Source organism: Apus apus, chromosome 1 (genome assembly GCF_020740795.1).
Source record: "Apus apus isolate bApuApu2 chromosome 1, bApuApu2.pri.cur, whole genome shotgun sequence".
Classification (NCBI taxonomy): domain Eukaryota; kingdom Metazoa; phylum Chordata; class Aves; order Apodiformes; family Apodidae; genus Apus; species Apus apus.
In genome coordinates, this window is record NC_067282.1 from 121,551,485 (window position 1) to 121,567,508 (window position 16,024).

General features: G+C 41.4%; 2 protein-coding genes across 4 annotated transcripts in view; one reads left to right on the forward strand and one right to left on the reverse strand.

Moving 5' to 3' along the window:
- Positions 1–13,069, reverse strand: part of NIPA1 (NIPA magnesium transporter 1) — a 48,041-nt gene extending 34,972 nt beyond the window's left edge. The window contains exon 1 of the mRNA XM_051608631.1: positions 13,051–13,069. The gene's annotated coding sequence lies outside the window, so the exon portion shown is untranslated. The remainder of the gene's footprint in view (positions 1–13,050) is intronic.
- Positions 13,070–13,776: 707 nt separating this feature from the next.
- HERC2 (HECT and RLD domain containing E3 ubiquitin protein ligase 2) overlaps positions 13,777–16,024 on the forward strand; it is a 120,100-nt gene continuing 117,852 nt past the window's right edge. For all 3 annotated transcript variants that reach the window (XM_051608596.1, XM_051608598.1, XM_051608597.1), the window contains exons 1-2: positions 13,777–13,853; positions 14,707–14,823. In XM_051608596.1, coding sequence (XP_051464556.1) covers positions 14,752–14,823 — 72 coding nt within the window. In that variant the 5' untranslated portion in view covers positions 13,777–13,853; positions 14,707–14,751. The remainder of the gene's footprint in view (positions 13,854–14,706; positions 14,824–16,024) is intronic.

The following is a 16,024-nucleotide window of genomic DNA, read 5'->3' on the forward strand; positions in this document are numbered from 1 at the left end:
TACGTATCAGATTGAACAGTTGGGATGTAACTGGGCCATACTGGGATGACAAATACACACTAATATAGCTGTCATTGTGGAACCACTGGAAAAGATATGCACTATCTCTACTGTGCAGGCAATGAAACCTGCAGATGACACGAGGAGAAGAAGAATGCCCTGCTCTCATCATGCAGAGAAACCTGTCCTGTCACATAATCTGAGTTTCATTGAATTCAGTCAGAGGAAAAGGAAGGCAAATCACCATTTGCAAAAGGGGGCTGGGAGCTGAGAAAGAAGAGGAAGGGGAAGCATATCCTAAAAAGTAGCTTGCTGTGAATAGGATTAGGCACAGTAGTGGACAAGCATTTGAACGTGTAATCATGATAAGCCAAAGCAGGGAGGACTTCAAGAAGTAGGTAATAGGAGACAGAAGAGGATGTTTGCATGATGTACCTCTGCTCATAATGTTTTGAAAACATGTTGAAAAGCTAGTGACGTAGAAAAGCATTGTAAATCATTTGAGAGATAAAAGAAAATGAGAATTAACAACTTAAAGAACTTAGTTTACATCTCAACAGGCAATCAAAGAGTGTTTTGATCAAAACATACAATCCTTTTTTTCATGGTGAGGGGGAATTGATGTTCTTCCGTTCAGGGGGAAAAGCAGCAAGAATGAATAGTTACTAGTAAGAGAGGGGTATATTTCTTTAATTTTGTTTAGCGGTGGCAATGACCTGCTGCAGCAAATTCCCAAGCGAAGCAATTGGACATCTGGTCACAGAGCACCAACCATGAGCTGCCCTGCAAATGAAGGGGAACCAGGTGTGACAGCGGGGTAGGTAGAGGCAGTGACCCAGGCTTCTCACAATTTTGATTCAAGGCTGGACAGCTGCACTACAGATCAGCTAGGAGCCCAAGCAGCCAAAGTCCCAGGAGCTGGGGGAGGATACAGAGAACTTTGCCTCTTGATGGCTTCACATCTAGACTGGGTACATGTTTTATGTATTTGTATTTGATTGCATCTGTATTTGATTGCAAAATCATTAAATTTACAGCCCATGCTATGCTGAAAAATGGACTAGATGATGTAGTAATTCCAAAATTAAGGTCTACAATTGTTTGCATGAGCAAGTTGTAGAAGTTACATTAATTTAAGCTGTGGAAGTTAATAATGCAACACTGTGACTCGGTCACCTGCAAGCAAGCAGTACAGTAATTACAGCCACAGTTTCCTTTTCTTGGTCTGTAATTGCACTGAAGTACTTTAATTACCATCCTCTTAGAACCTGCATTGTTAGGCTTTTCTGGTTCATAGATTCACAGAATCACAAAATTGTTCTGGTTGGAAAAGACCATGAATATCATTGAGTCCAACCATAACCTAACTCTACCAACCAATAACCTAACTCTACCAAGTCCAGTGCTTAAACCACATTCCTAAGCACCACATCTATACATCTTTTAAACATCTCCAGGGATGGTGATTCAACCACCTCCCTGGGCAGCCTGTTCCAGTGTTTAATTGCCCTTTCAGTGAAGAAGTTTCTTCTAATATCCAATCTAAACCTCCTCTGGCACAACTTGAGACCATTTTCTCTTGTTCTATCACTTGTTACTTGGGAGAAGACACTAACCCCCACCTCCCTACAACCTCCTTTCAGGTAGTTGTAGAGAGCAATAAGGTCTCCCCTCAGCCTCCTTTATCTCCAGACTAAACAACCCAATTTCCCTCAGATGCTTCTCATAAAGCTTGTTCTCCAGACCTAGTTGAAGGCCAGGAATTCATTGCCATCTTCCGGTTCATGTTATTCCTTCCTGATCCTCCATTTTCAGTAGCTTTGCTCTCGTGGACTACAGCACCTGCAGTCACTTGACCCCACCTCCCAGTAAATCTGGTTGCCATATCTGCCTTGAAATGGTGGCAAGCATCTCCCTTCTGCCTCTGCTGTAGGGAAGCCCATTGTCCCCAGAGCCTCTCTCACCATAACAGTCTCATTTAATTATCTGTAAGGCACCCAGCCAGTGCTGCAGCTCCTAAAATCTTTCTTCTGTCCAATAATGGTAGGGCAAGTAAAAATCACCCACTCCTGTCCTTCATCTCCACAATGTCCTGGGTATGGTGAAGTGGACAAGTTCCAAAATATGCCAGGCTGTTAACCCTAATTGTTGTACAGTTTCAAAGGCAACGGTTGCATAAATCTCTGGCTCTTCTCCCAGGCATTGATCCTTTACTCCAGTAAAGCTATTCTAGAACAGGAGAGGGGTTTTTCAAGTTCATTGAGATCATATGAGATTTTTCTTGTAATATATTTTTTACACACTGAGATTACATGGCTTGCTTAAACTTTTAGCAGTCCAGACATAGTCTCAGCTTTGGCCACCTAGTTGCTGCAACTCAGAAATTTTCATCTGATTTTTGTCAAAGTACTCTGGAGGTCATTTTTCTGCTTATGTGGTATACTGTAAATCCTGGGGAATATTTTTAGCAATGTAAGTAATTTTTGAGATGCTCTGTTCAAAAATATGCAACAATAAAATTGTTCCAGACTTAGCTGTGACACAGCAGCACAGCAGGACAGAAAATGTTTGCAGAGTTCAAATGAGGTGATTTGTGAAGACAGAGTCTATAATGTCTCATCCAAGTGGATAGTGGTGAAACAGATGGCTACCAACCTGCTTTTCCTTCAGAAATGGTTTAGGTTCAATATTCAATTTTCCTTTAGTGCCCTTCTGATGATCACTGTACTGGGACTGCTCTTTCCTACGTTCCTTAACCTTGCTAGTTATGACATGCTCTCAGGTAATACATTGGCTTTTGAGTGAATTTAAAAATAAATATTTACATTAGTGTTCATAATACAAATAGGAGAAGTAGAGAATAAAAATTTAGTTCAGAATTTCACCAAATAAAGAAAAAATAAAACAAAATTTGGTGATATACTATTATTGAAATCCTCAATAATTACTACACATTATAGTGATGAAAACAGCAAAGATTGTGTGGTCTGTATGGCATGTTATAGTCTTGAGTAAAACACAGAAAATCAGGACTGCTCAAGAGTTGTAATCTTTAACTTAAGAGAATTAAGTTAAGTACTTAAGATGGCACTGCAAGATGCTTTCATTATCAGTGGCACTAAACAATGAAAAAATGGATAATTTGTTACTTTACTTTCCAGTTGGGTTGTTAATGGAGACTAACTGTACATCATTTGTCATTTCTTTTGAAGCCCAGGATGGGTGTATCAAGGAAATACATGGGATGCTGCTGAGAGCTAAATTTGAATGTAATATTTGCATAACAGGCAAAAATGTACAAAATCACATGTACTCTCTATCACCAGCACAGTTTTGAAACAAGACTCTGAAAAGCTAAAGAGTGGAGCTGAATTAATACATGCAAAGTAATTTTCATTGGCACAGTTACTTGTTTCGTATTTTTTTCCTTTCTTATTATTCTTTATTTTGTTTTAGTAATAAATATAGACATACTAAATTTAGTGTCAGGTTAATTTTTATTGCAGTTACATGATGGATATTTAATGCCTTAAAGGTCCAACTCTGACTTAATTCTGCCCAGTAGCAGCCCTTTCCAACTAAACTAATCAAACAAGACTGTTGTGTAGATTTAGGATCAGGCACTATATACCAGTGAAGTAAGGCAAAGCATCGCTTAAGAGTCTATCCAAACTGTCTGTCTTTGTGATCACTGTAATCTAAAATACATCCGATTAACCAAAATGTAGTCTAGGAATACAGAAGCAGCTGTAAAAAACCTGGGACTGAAGTGATTTCCTTTTTGCGTTAGAGCAGTGAAATATTAACATTATATTGATGCCCTCATCGCTACTAAAATAGCACTTGACCAGAGCCAGCAAACCTTTGTTACATGGATAGGCATGAGTGATGTGTTAGCTACTGAAGACACAGTTATCTGTATAAATTCAGGTCTGCAGAATTTCAGCCCATCTGTGGTTCTGACCACACAAAGTATCATCTGTGAAGCCACCTAGGATGCTTATGTTAGTCACCTGGAGGTCTGTTAGTTCTGTTCTTACAAAGAGCTAAGGTGCTGGCTATTTTTTACCCTTACAGCTAAAAGAGCGTGTGTCACATTGAACAGCAAAAGATACTAAAATCAAACATCAAATATGTTTATTAAAAATGTTGAAGATAATAAGAACTTACAGTAATTTCTGAGCATGTGAAATATCTGCCAAAAAAATATACATACAGTTGTGTATGTCCAGCTTCTCCTGCCTTACTGTACTCATCGCAGGTAGGGGATTGACATATTGATGAGAATGTTATGCTAGTACTGTCTCTAATACACCAGACAGTCTGTAAAAGGTGGAAAATTAAGGCAGGAGTTGGCTGATGTGCAGCAACATTTAATAGACAGGCCTTTTTTAGCTTTTCTCTTCCTTTTCCTATTCAATTTGCCTTCACTCTATGATCACAGAATCACAGAATCCTAGGGGTTGGAAGGGACCTCAAAAGATCATCCAGTCCAACCCCCCTGCCAGAGCAGGGTCACCCAGAGCACATCACACAGGAACGTGTCCAGGCAGGTTTTGAATGTCCCCAGAGAAGGAGATTCCACAGCCTCTCTGGGCAGCCTATTCCAGGGCTCTGTCACTCTCACAGTCAAGCTTTATCTCATCTTCTTTGCCCTGTGACATGTTGCTTCTCCTATTAAACAGCAGAGGAACTCCCTGAACTTTGTAAAAGGACCTAAAAGTACCTAAAAAAGGCTTTTTGGACTGTGTTCTGAATATTTCCTATATCTGGTGCCCAGGAGAAAAGACAAAAGGAAATTATTATTAATTAATCAGTTAATGAATAATGAAGAAAGACACCAGACCCTTCTGCTTGCAGCTGCCTTTTGTATCCAAAGACTGAATGAAGTAAGAAAGCAGGAAGACTCTAGAGAGCAAGCTGCTCTAACGCCCCAATCCAGTGTGGTTTCACACCTGGGTTAAAGGCCAAAATGTGCTAAAGTAATTTGTGGAACTGAGGTTTCTGGAGCTTCTCCTCGGCGCTGAAGAATCAGCATTAGAGAAGAATCTCACTGTAGAACAGCCTTCAGTAACAGATGCCTCTGAGTGAAACTCATGTTGGTTGAAGGTCTGAGAAAAATTATGACCTGTGGCTATAAGTGTAAAGGATTTGCTTTTTCCTCCGTAAGCTCCCAAGTGGATTAAATGATCTGTTATATATATCAGCATCTAATACTTTGGTATCACTTTTTCCCCAACTTGTTTTTTATGTACATGTGAAATACTTTATCCTAGCTTGTTATTTTACTAAGAAAAAATGACAATATAATATGACTATAAGCACTGCATTTGTATTGTTATTTTTTCTGTGGTGACATGGGTTAATAAAAATTATTTAAGCTTAGGTGGCGTAATTCTCTTCTGGAAAATTATTCTGATATTTCAAGGAAGTAATAGTGACAGTTTTGAACTAGCCTTTTCTGAACAGAGAATTCTACTGTCAAAATACCACATAAAAAGCAAACAAAATCCAGTGTGAAATCTCCTGGGAGAAAGCCAGCTCTAACGTAACAGGACTAACATAACTGGAGTGAGTGGAATTAACTCATTATCAGAATTATTTTTTTAAATGAGACCAGAGTTCTGTGACATTCCTTCTTATAAAAAAATGTACAGCATAATAATTGAAAGAGACCAAGACAAGATTTTACTCTCAGCACCATTAGTGTTAAGTTCATTCTGCCAGCCCTATTATCTTGCTGTAGAACTCACTTGCCTTTCATTACAGTGCAGGGAGTGGAGGGACGGTGCCCGTACTTAGGCTCACACTTCCTCCATCCTGCTTTAGGGTGCAATGAGTTGCACTTGAGGTGCCTGTCCCTTGTCACTGCCACTAGAAGTAGTCCAAAGGGTGAACTTAGAATGCATGATACTAGGAAAAGTGAATCAATCACACCTGTATTTTATAACAGTGTGAGTGGGAGGAGAATTGAGGGTCACGGATTACGATAAAAACACTATGTTCCCAGAGGATTATTTCTGATATTTTTATATTTCAGATGAATAAACCCGTTGTCATCAATCCAATTACATCTAGCTTATACTAGTGTAAATCAGTTATATATGATTTAATCTACATCAGACTTTGTGTCTGCATTTGTATTATCCAGGCAAGAAATAAATACAACTGTGGATTTCAAATGGGATTAGAGCTGTCTGTCCTCCAAACAGGAAGGAAGCTCTTATGACTGGACTAACATGACTATATTTTTATCTTTGAAATGTAATTAATTAATAACATATTGATAAAAAACTTTATTAATGTCACCTTCAGAAATAGTTAATTATAAGTATAACAGGCTGTAAGACTAGATTTACCTCTTGGCTCTGGTTACAAATGTAACTGTGTGTTACTCCAAAGCCAGCTCAGATTTTATCAGGTCCTCTTGATGTTATCCTAATAATCAGAGAGAGAAGAGACTTAACAAGGAACTGAAAATAACTTAAAATTTCATCATTTATTGAGGGTTGATGGTATGAGTGACAAAGGCTAAAAGCTTTAAAAACCACTGCTGTCCCAAATGTATTATGTTGAAAGTTAGAGTCCACCTGAGACTGAAGTAGGAGCAGGGATCCATGTGGTGGTGGAAGACCTGTACTGAGTGTTTTAAAATGCATGTGTACACAGAGCAAAAAGGACACTCAGTTACCAGAGGCCACTTTGTGAGTGGCAGGGATCCTGTAGAAGGACCCTGACCTTCTCTGTGATAAAGCTGGGGTCTTACCACCACAGTATAGACATCACAGCTTTCTATCATAGTGGAGCATTCACTCAACCTTATAGTAAAGGTTTCATAAATGTTTTGTTAAAATCTTATACACTGTCTGTAAATGGAGCAGTAATTTGAAATTAGTACAGAAGATTCATAAAAGCTAATTTCCCAATATTGCAATTTCCCAGTCTGTAATTTTCTTCAAAGTATTATGAATAATAACAAAAAGACATTCAAGGTCTAAGTTTTCAAAAATTCTGATAACAGGTATGTTGAAATGATGTGGCATAGAGACAAATCTGTGATCTGGTTGAGAGGTGACACAAATCTACAGCTCTGAAGAAAGCATTAAAAGATGGGTTCAGCTGCTATATATTATTTAGTGATATTAATACTCTTGTATTGAAAGCAGAAAAGAGGTGCAAATGCTTTTGGTTGCAACAGTTTATTGTGCTTGAATACCACAAAATCAACAGAAAACTAGCACTGGAACAAGCTGAAGTACACATTGTCTTGGTAGATTGTTTTCTTTCCTGTTTCAAGTAATTACTTCATTTAAAGCACCAACATTGTTGGCATTCCCTCCCCAAACTTTAAGGGTGCAATACGCATTAGTAAGTCTGAAATACCATGTGTTTCTCCCTTGAGGATAAAACAGTCTCTGCAATTGTAGTAAGTGGGGTAGGGACTGGCAAAACAGAAGAGATGCAAAAAACCTCCCTTGATGAACAGGCATGTTGCAGAAACACAGCTGAGATTCTCCACAACACCTTTTACACAGTTGTGGAAAGGGAGCTGTGGACAGTTGCCTGATTCATAAGCCAAGTTAGCTGATGGTGTTTTGGGCTGGAATTCATTTTAGATATAAGGACATACCTAACAATTTGTCTGGATTCCCTTCCCTTCTCTCCTTGCCTTGGCCAAGATCCTGGGCTTCTGCTTTGACCAACTTGTCCTTGACCTTTCTATTTTGCTACGAATGCCTCTCCAAGACAAAACATGTTCTTTTTTTTTTTTTTTCTTTTTTAAGGAAGGAGTTTTTTTCCTTGTGAAGCATTTTTGGATGAAAGGATACCATCTGGCTCTAGGTTAACAAATCCTTTATAGAAATACTGCTTCCTTTCCTGCTTGAATGACTAAAGATTCCTATAATAATTCAGAAAGTGTTTCCCTATATATTAAGCAATGTATAAAAGATACAGTGTTTTTGGCCACCTTCCAGGCATTAGGAGAAACTCAATACTTGGTAGCTTCTAAATGAAAAGAACTAAAATCAGCATCATGCTTCCTTCTTGCATATTAGGAGATTTTTCTTATGCTGTGATTATTGGCCAAAGGATACTGTTCCCATCTCTGTCTAGTGAGGTTTCATCCTCCTGCATCCACCTACACAAACTAAAGGGCATAGACTTTTGTATTTCAGAGAGCTAGTGGATTTAATGCTTTTCTCTTTTTGCCAAATAATTACCATTTTGTTTCTAAGTCTTCTGCCATGAGCTATGCTGTGCATAAGAATTCAAGGAAAAAAATGCAACATTTGTGGTTTTTTGCTTAAACTAAAAATTTAGAATGTTCTTGCTGCTCACAGTGCCTACTGAACATCCCTGCATCATAGTAAATTATTGTGGAACATGTTGCAGTGCCCATTGATGGGTTAATTTGTAAATGTTAACTAGGCAAGTAGCCTCCTGTCAGAGAGAATACATTCCAATACTGATAACCTATTTGCATGGTATTATGATAACAGAGAATCATTCTGCTCTCAATATATAGGCTAGTACAATAGTAATGATATATTTCAACTTCCAGTGTAATACCATGTTGGTTTTTACTGCCCTTAGCAGTAACAACCCTTGATGTTTGGGTGGATTTTAAAACTGTACCTTGAGAATTTTGCAAATCTAATATTTTTAAGTGAATATTTTATGAATGTAGCTTAGTATTGTAATTCATCACTTTTATGAATGTAGCTTAGTACTGTAATATATCTTTAGATGGCTTTATTAGCACATTTTTATACAGAATATTCCTGTAATTGAAAAGGCCTTTTAAATGCAAGCATTTTCTGCTTGGCTTTAAGTTAATAATTATATTTAATTTGAAAACAATAGAGAACTTATAGATGTTGCTGTTTTTTAGTATAAGGAATATATATTTTTTCCATCTGAATTTGATATATCCCTTACTGTACACAAAATACTTTTAATTTCAACAGGTCTGTTGATGGATATCTGAATTGGTAATTTAAAGGAATAATATGAACTGCCACAGAGAATTCATTATTGTTTTCAAGTTCAGAGATGCAGGATGAAATCAGATCAGACTGGTTTGGGCTGTAAAGTGAGAGACTCCCTGGATAAAAACTGTGGGGCCAGCCTGGGGAAAGAAAAACAACCTTTCCTCTCTGTAATGGAAGACATAACCTGGAAAACAAGCTTTTAGGATTGCATTTTTTCTGGGACACTGAAAAGCAGGCAGTGGATGAGTAAGAAAAAGGATATATGAGGCTGAATTTTTGACCTTAAAGAAGTCGATGAAAACGTTACCACTTGCTTTAACAAGGACAAGACTCTCTCCACTTTCAAAAATAATTAACTATGCAAAATGTAATTAACAATGTATTCTAATGAGCTACCCATGGAAACTGTGGCTTTATTGTGACAGTTTTTAGTTGCTCCATCTTTCTTTTTTTTTTCCAGTTCTCTGTACTCTGAATTGCTTTTCCAACACCACCTCTGCACTTGAGCTGTGTCAGCTCTACAATATAGTGTGATTCACACAAGACTGTTTTCACAAAGAAAAATTGTCACAGGAGAAGAACTTGTTGAAATTTTTGGTGTAAGTGATATTTGTCATTTAAAATAAAAATAAAAAATTAAAACAAACAAACAAACAAGGAGGGGTTAACCTAATTCTGCTTAATGGAGGAACAATAGTTTCCAAACTAGAACAGGTATATAGCACTGCCCAGTAAAGGTAGGAGTGAAATCACCTTGGAAGTGTGGATGAGTGTAAAGGATATAGGTTGGAACAGAGATATATTAGAGAAGAAGATGAGAAGTGGCAAGGCTGTTACCACTCAAAGTCACAGAGGAGCAGAAAGACATGCACAGAGGCAGAAGATCTTGTTTCATTGTCCTGAGGAGTCATGAGGAAAGAGGGTTAGGATATCAATTGCAAGAGGCTTGGGTTTTTAAACATGGAAGACACTTCTTTTATTGTTCTCCTTACGTAAATAATATTTAATTAGTAATAAAAAAGGCTACTAGATATTGGTGTGTGTGGGAAAGAGGAGAATCATACTATATCCTTACTGTCCTGATTTCCCCCTGTAGAAAGCACTGATGTGGCATAATGGCAGGTATTGACCTACTTGAACTGATGGCTTTCTTTGCAAATAAAATAATGAATAAATAATGGGCCTCATAATGAACTTTTAATTGCATAAAACTGAAATTTTGGCCAATAGCTTGGTTCAGAGAGTATTAAATTAATAAAAGCTAATTGTAAAAGTTTATCACTTTCTTTGGGAAAGCCTAAATCACTGAGAAATAAACCAGGAAATTCTTATTCAGACTTGTTTTAGGCTCAGAGTGTACTGGATTTTGCACTTTGTGGATAATAATACACAAAGGCTTCCAAACTCAGTGGGAGAGTTCAACGCAAATGGCTCTTGAAAAAAAATCACAAACAAAAAAGGTATTGTCCTGTGAACAGTTGGGCACTGCTCTCACAGAAATGGTTTTGTGTCCCATTCCCATGCATAACAATTACTGATACTCACTAATGAGAGAAAAAAATGCCCCACATTCCACTGCTGTTATAACTAGAATGGATTCCCTAGAGATCACAAATTGAAAATAATTATTAATCAGTAAAGATTTGATACTTATACCAGGAAGGAATAGGTACTACTCCTACGTAAAGATATATTTGCTTATTTTTGGTCCTTCTAGTTTAAAAAAAGTTTTTAGTTTAAAAAAAAAGTTCATTTGCACCATTTGGTTGGCTCTTAAGGTTTTGTATTTAGTTCCTCAAAAATGTAATTGCCTCAAATTTTGAGACTGAACTGGTCAATACTTATGAAATACATATCTTATTACAAGTGAAATAAAGGGAAATAACGGTGCTGTCCAGATTGTCCAAAGTTATTTCTCTTCCTTATGCCTATTCTGCTTTAGATCACTGTGATATTTTTATTCAATCAGTGTCTGCTCTTCCCCATCTCCTTAGGCCTGACTTACAGTGCTACAAATGGGCACTGCAGGGAGGTGAGGGGACCATTCATGTTGCCAACTCTATGTACTTTGGCCTTTCATGTTTTACACAGATCCCACACACACCACCATCCTTCTCTTCCTCTACATGCCACCCCTCTACCGTGCCTCTCCTCTTGCAGAAGCTGGTATGGCTTTCCACCCCAGTTCAAACAAAAGACAGGTCTCTTGCCCAAAGCCAGGCATTTTTAGAGCAGTCTGTACTGTTTGAAGGTGTTCTAAGAGGTGGACTAGAAAATGTGACCCTTTGGTTTGAATGTGCCTTTCATACTGATGCATTTGTTTTAATCTCTAATAACAGTGACTCTACCATATGATACCTGTGAATGATTGACTCTGTCTGTCCATGGAAACTGGATTTTTCCATTTATCTGGGGAAAGCACGAAAGATGTGTGAGAGTTTTGGCAGATTTGTGGTGAAAGCAGAGATTTGCTTCCACCTCACCAGCAGTCTGCCCTGCAGCTCCTGAGGATATTGGTGTCTCTAAGTCAGGGACATCAGATCCACTTAATTATGCTCTTGAGTGCAAAGTAGGTTACTGTAGCAAGCTGGGGCACAAAGGATGATGACTGGAGAACTGATTTGCAAGATCACACATCCTACTTCAAGACGGAAAGATCCATCAGAAGAATGGAGCACAAGGCTGGGTGTGGTAACACATCAACTGTGTGGCTTGAACTTGTATTCTGAAGTCTGTCAGACCCACACATCCCCTTCACTACCTTAGTCACTCTGAAGTGAAACAACATGCCACGGTTACACAATAACATCAGAGTAAGAGTTATTGATGGGCTTAATGCTGCAAATACTGTGTATAGAGACAAACTTCAGGTTTCAGAGTATTTGAATTTTATGATTATTTGTAAAAATAAATTATTAAATTAAAATTAAATTATTACATTAAATAACATTATCAAAGTACTTATCCATGTTGTTGTGCCAGATTCTGTATGGAAAATGTGGTGGGTACATATTTTTATAAACGAGAGTGCCATTTGAGATTGCTCCATGCTGTTTCAGTGCATTTTAAATGCAAATGCAAATTACTCATTAGAAGTGAAATCTAAATCTGGAAATACAAAATAATCCATAAATGCTTCAGGAGTGTCTCAGGTGTTGAATTTCCAATGCTACTGTAGCCAGTTTTGTCTTGATTTTTGCTGAAGCGAGCGCACACCTAATGATTGGGCCAGTGATTCAAGTCTAACAAGTCAGCTAGTTATGCATTCTTCAAATTATTGACACCAACAGTGCCAGCAAAAGGCCAGTGCCATTTGTTATTTAATAAAAGTAGGACAAGGCTATGAAACAAATGCAGATGCTCTTGGAAAGCCAAACAATAAATGGCAGTGAATGTTGCACATGCAAAGTACCCGTTTTGGATCTGACTTGGAAATCACCTAAGCAAGCAGTAGGCACAATCAGTGGGCACTGTGGTTTCAACAAAGTCTTACTAGTTCCTCCTGGTTTTGGCTCCGTACATTGGAAGGCAGTTTTTATTCCTATTTGGAATATGATGACTATTGTAATGGAATCATGGAACAGTTTAGGTTGGAAGGCATCTTTGAAGATCCAACCCCCTTGCCATGGGCAGACATTTTTCACTCCATCAGGTTGCTCAAAGCCCCATCCAACCTGACTGTGAACACTGGGAACTGTCCTAGGAACAGAGCATCCCCAGCTTCTCTGGGTAACCTATGCCAGTGATATTTTCTTCGTATTTCCAGTCTACCAGGTAAGAAGAGACTAAAATGTTTCCTGTCCTGGTGTGGCAGCCATGGATTATATTCATAAAGTGATATGCATGACAGAATTCCTAGTCCAGTAGCTCTTGCTCAGCCATGGATTATATTCATAAAATGATACGCGAGATGAAACTTCTAGTCCCCCTTATTGTAAACTTAATGCTTTTGACATGTAGGCCTTGGGGGAGACTTTTCCAAGAGAAACCACTTCTCTTTTTGAAGGCTCCTATTCGAAGTCTCAGGGAGCGGTTTCAGAAAAACAGGAATTTCTACCTTTTAAAACGCATTTTCAAGGCGCTCGAGAAGCTTCAGGCGGCACGTTACGCGGCGCGGCCCCGGCAGGCAGAGGCAGGAGGGGCCCGGGGCGAGGCCTCAGGCGAGGGGTGCGCGGGGGCCTTGGAGAATGGGCCCAGCAGAATCAAACCCTCCGTGCTGGGGGGGGGGGCAGCGCTCCTTAAGTAACAACAACAACCGAAGGCCGCGTGCTGCTGCCTAAGAGCCAGGGGACCTCGCCACCGCCCCTTTCTGCCCCGAAAGGTCAGGGGTTTTGTTGTCGGTTTAGTTTGTTGTTGTTTTTAAGAGACACGCGCGGTTTGCGGGCAGTCCCGCCTTTGACGTACAAAATAAACAACAACAAAAAATATAAAAAAAACCCGAAACAAGGCCCGGACCTTCTTTCGGGAGACTGTCTCCGCACCCTACCTGGCGGGACACTGTGATGTTTGCTCCCGCTGGCTCCGGTGCCCGAGGAAAAGAAGCGACGGGGCGACAAGGCCGCCCCCCCGGGCCGCCCGGGCCCCACCTCCCCGCCCTGCTGCCGCCCCTGCGCCGACAGGATGTCCCGCCTCCCGCGCCTCTCCTGATTGGCCCGGAGCCCCGCGACGTCACGGGCCCGAGCGCTCCCCATCCCCGCAGCCCGGCAGGGAGGGAGGGAAGGCAGGAGGAGCGGGCGGGGGGCGGCGGCGGCGGCCGCGGGGGGCGGGGAGGAGGGGCCGGGGATTAACCGGGGCCGAGCGGGCAGCGCCAGGCCCGCCCGAGGCGAAGGGAAGGAAGGGGAGCCGCCGCCGGCACGGCCGGTGAGTGCCTGCCTGCGTGCGTCCGAGCGAGCGAGCGAGGGGGCCGTGGCCGTGGCGGGCTGCCCCGACGCCCGCTCCGTCGGGCTTGGCGGGGAGGAGACCGCGGGAGCGCCCTGCCCGGCCTGCGGGCAGCGGTGCCGGCCCCGGCGCGGGGAGGGAGGGAAGGGAGGGAGGGAGGGGGAGGGAAGGGGAGGGAAGGAAAGGGAGGGGCGGTGCCCGCAGCCCCCGCAGCCCCCGCACCCTGCGCAGCCCCCCCAGCCCGGCGGGGCCTCCAGCCGCCCCTCCCGGCACGGCCCTGCCCTCCCCTCGGGCGGGCCCCGGTGGGTGTGAGCCCTGCCTGGTGGTCCCGGCGGGGGGTGACGTGGGGGGGGGGAGGGTGATGCTCCCGGGAGAGGGGGAGTGTGTGTCTGTGTGTGTCTGTGTGTCTGTCTGTGTGTCCCCCGCAAGTCTCGGCTGCTCCCCGGGGGAGGGGGGGGTGTGCGAGTGACCCCGATAATCGCTTCACGCCGGCCCGCGGCTTGCGTCATCCGGCGATCAATTATTTATCGGGTGCAGCGCTCGGAGGGTCTGAGGGGCAGCGCCGGGCCGCCGGCGGGGCGGCGGGAGGGAGGCAGGCAGGCAGGCAGGCAGGCTTCCTGCCGCCGGTGTTCCAGGGAAGTGGGGCTTCGGGCCGTCTTCTTCGTGCCTGTTCCTCTCTCCCTCTGCGGTGTTGGGGGCTGTGGACGGCAGAGATCCTTATGATGATCTTTTCCTGTTTTTAAAGATCAAGTGGAAGCCGTCCTGGTCTGAACAAAAATAACCTCGTGTGGTTTATTTCGTGTGCTGGGTTTTTATTTTCCTCATTCCGTGGCAGGTCGGGCTGCTCAGCCAGCCTGGAGAGAAGGCTGGAGAAGGAACCATGTCTTCTGAATCTTTTTGTCTGGCTGCTCAGGCTCGGTTTGACTCCAAATGGTTGAAGACAGACTTACAGGTAAGGACTTAGTTGTATTGCACTGTGACCTTTCAGGTGCAGACCAAGGATGATTTCAAGCTGAATAGCTGATAAACAGAAGATTGCAGCATTGCTTCTCGGACAGATGTGTAGGGTTTTTTGATTATGCTGATTTAAAGCCAGTCCTGAAGAAACACTAACTCGTGTTGAACCGCAAATAGATCTGAGTTGTCAGTCCAGGCCCTGCTGCTTAGAAACAAGATGTATGTTATCTTTGCAGAGTGTCAAAGCTCGTAGCTGAGTATGTAGCATTATTGCTAGGACTTGTAAGTTCTTCATTTAGGCTCGTGGTAAACCTCTTGCTTGCCTATGAGCTACCTGCTGTAATGCACAAGTGAACTGAAGTGAAAGGCAGTGGAAGTCTGAATTTATATTTTGAAGAATTCAGATTGGCTTTTACTGTAGTTGTTTGTATAACAGGTGTGGGCTTCCTTTAGATTTTGTTTTTTTTGAAAGGAGTTATTTTTTTTTGCCAAATACAAAATAGAACTGGTCTTTGTTGACGTGTGCTGGTGTTGAGAGGAAATTTGCTTTTGCCTTGGAAGATGATCTGCTTATTTGTCAAAAGCTGTGTGATACAGGGATCATCATGTTTTCCCAATTCAGGTTTGAAAATTAAGTGGAAAATGTAGAGGAGTGGTTTGGGTTTGTTTCAGCTGAAGTGGGCAACTAGAGTAAGTCATGTCTTGTCCATCTTCTTCCTTCCCCCAGATATTGCATATAGATGCCTTATGTTGAATAACCTTTCCAAGTTCCTGCTCAAAACTCTGAAATTCTTGTTGTATTGGGCCAGCCACTGTTATCCTTTTGTATAAAAGCAGTTGTAATGCAAAAGCAGCCTTTCTCCAATATTTCACATCAAACAAGCTGAATCAGAATCAGAAGTGACAGATACAGCCTTAGAGGTTGCATTCTTTAGTAGGTCTTGTATGTAAGTGCTATAAAATGACAGGGCTTGGTCTTGATTTGGCTAGGTTAAGTTCTGATTTCATCTTTTATTCTTACGAAAGTAAAACGTTTGATCCAAAGTTAAATGTTTTGGCTAATTTAGTAAGAGTAGTAGAAAACAGTTTGAAGATAAGCATATTGAGAAATACAGAACTATTTTTTGTTCCCTGGAAGCTGGCTTCTAGATTACTTCAGTGATTGTAGAGGAAAATTTTAGCTCAAAAAGTGGCAA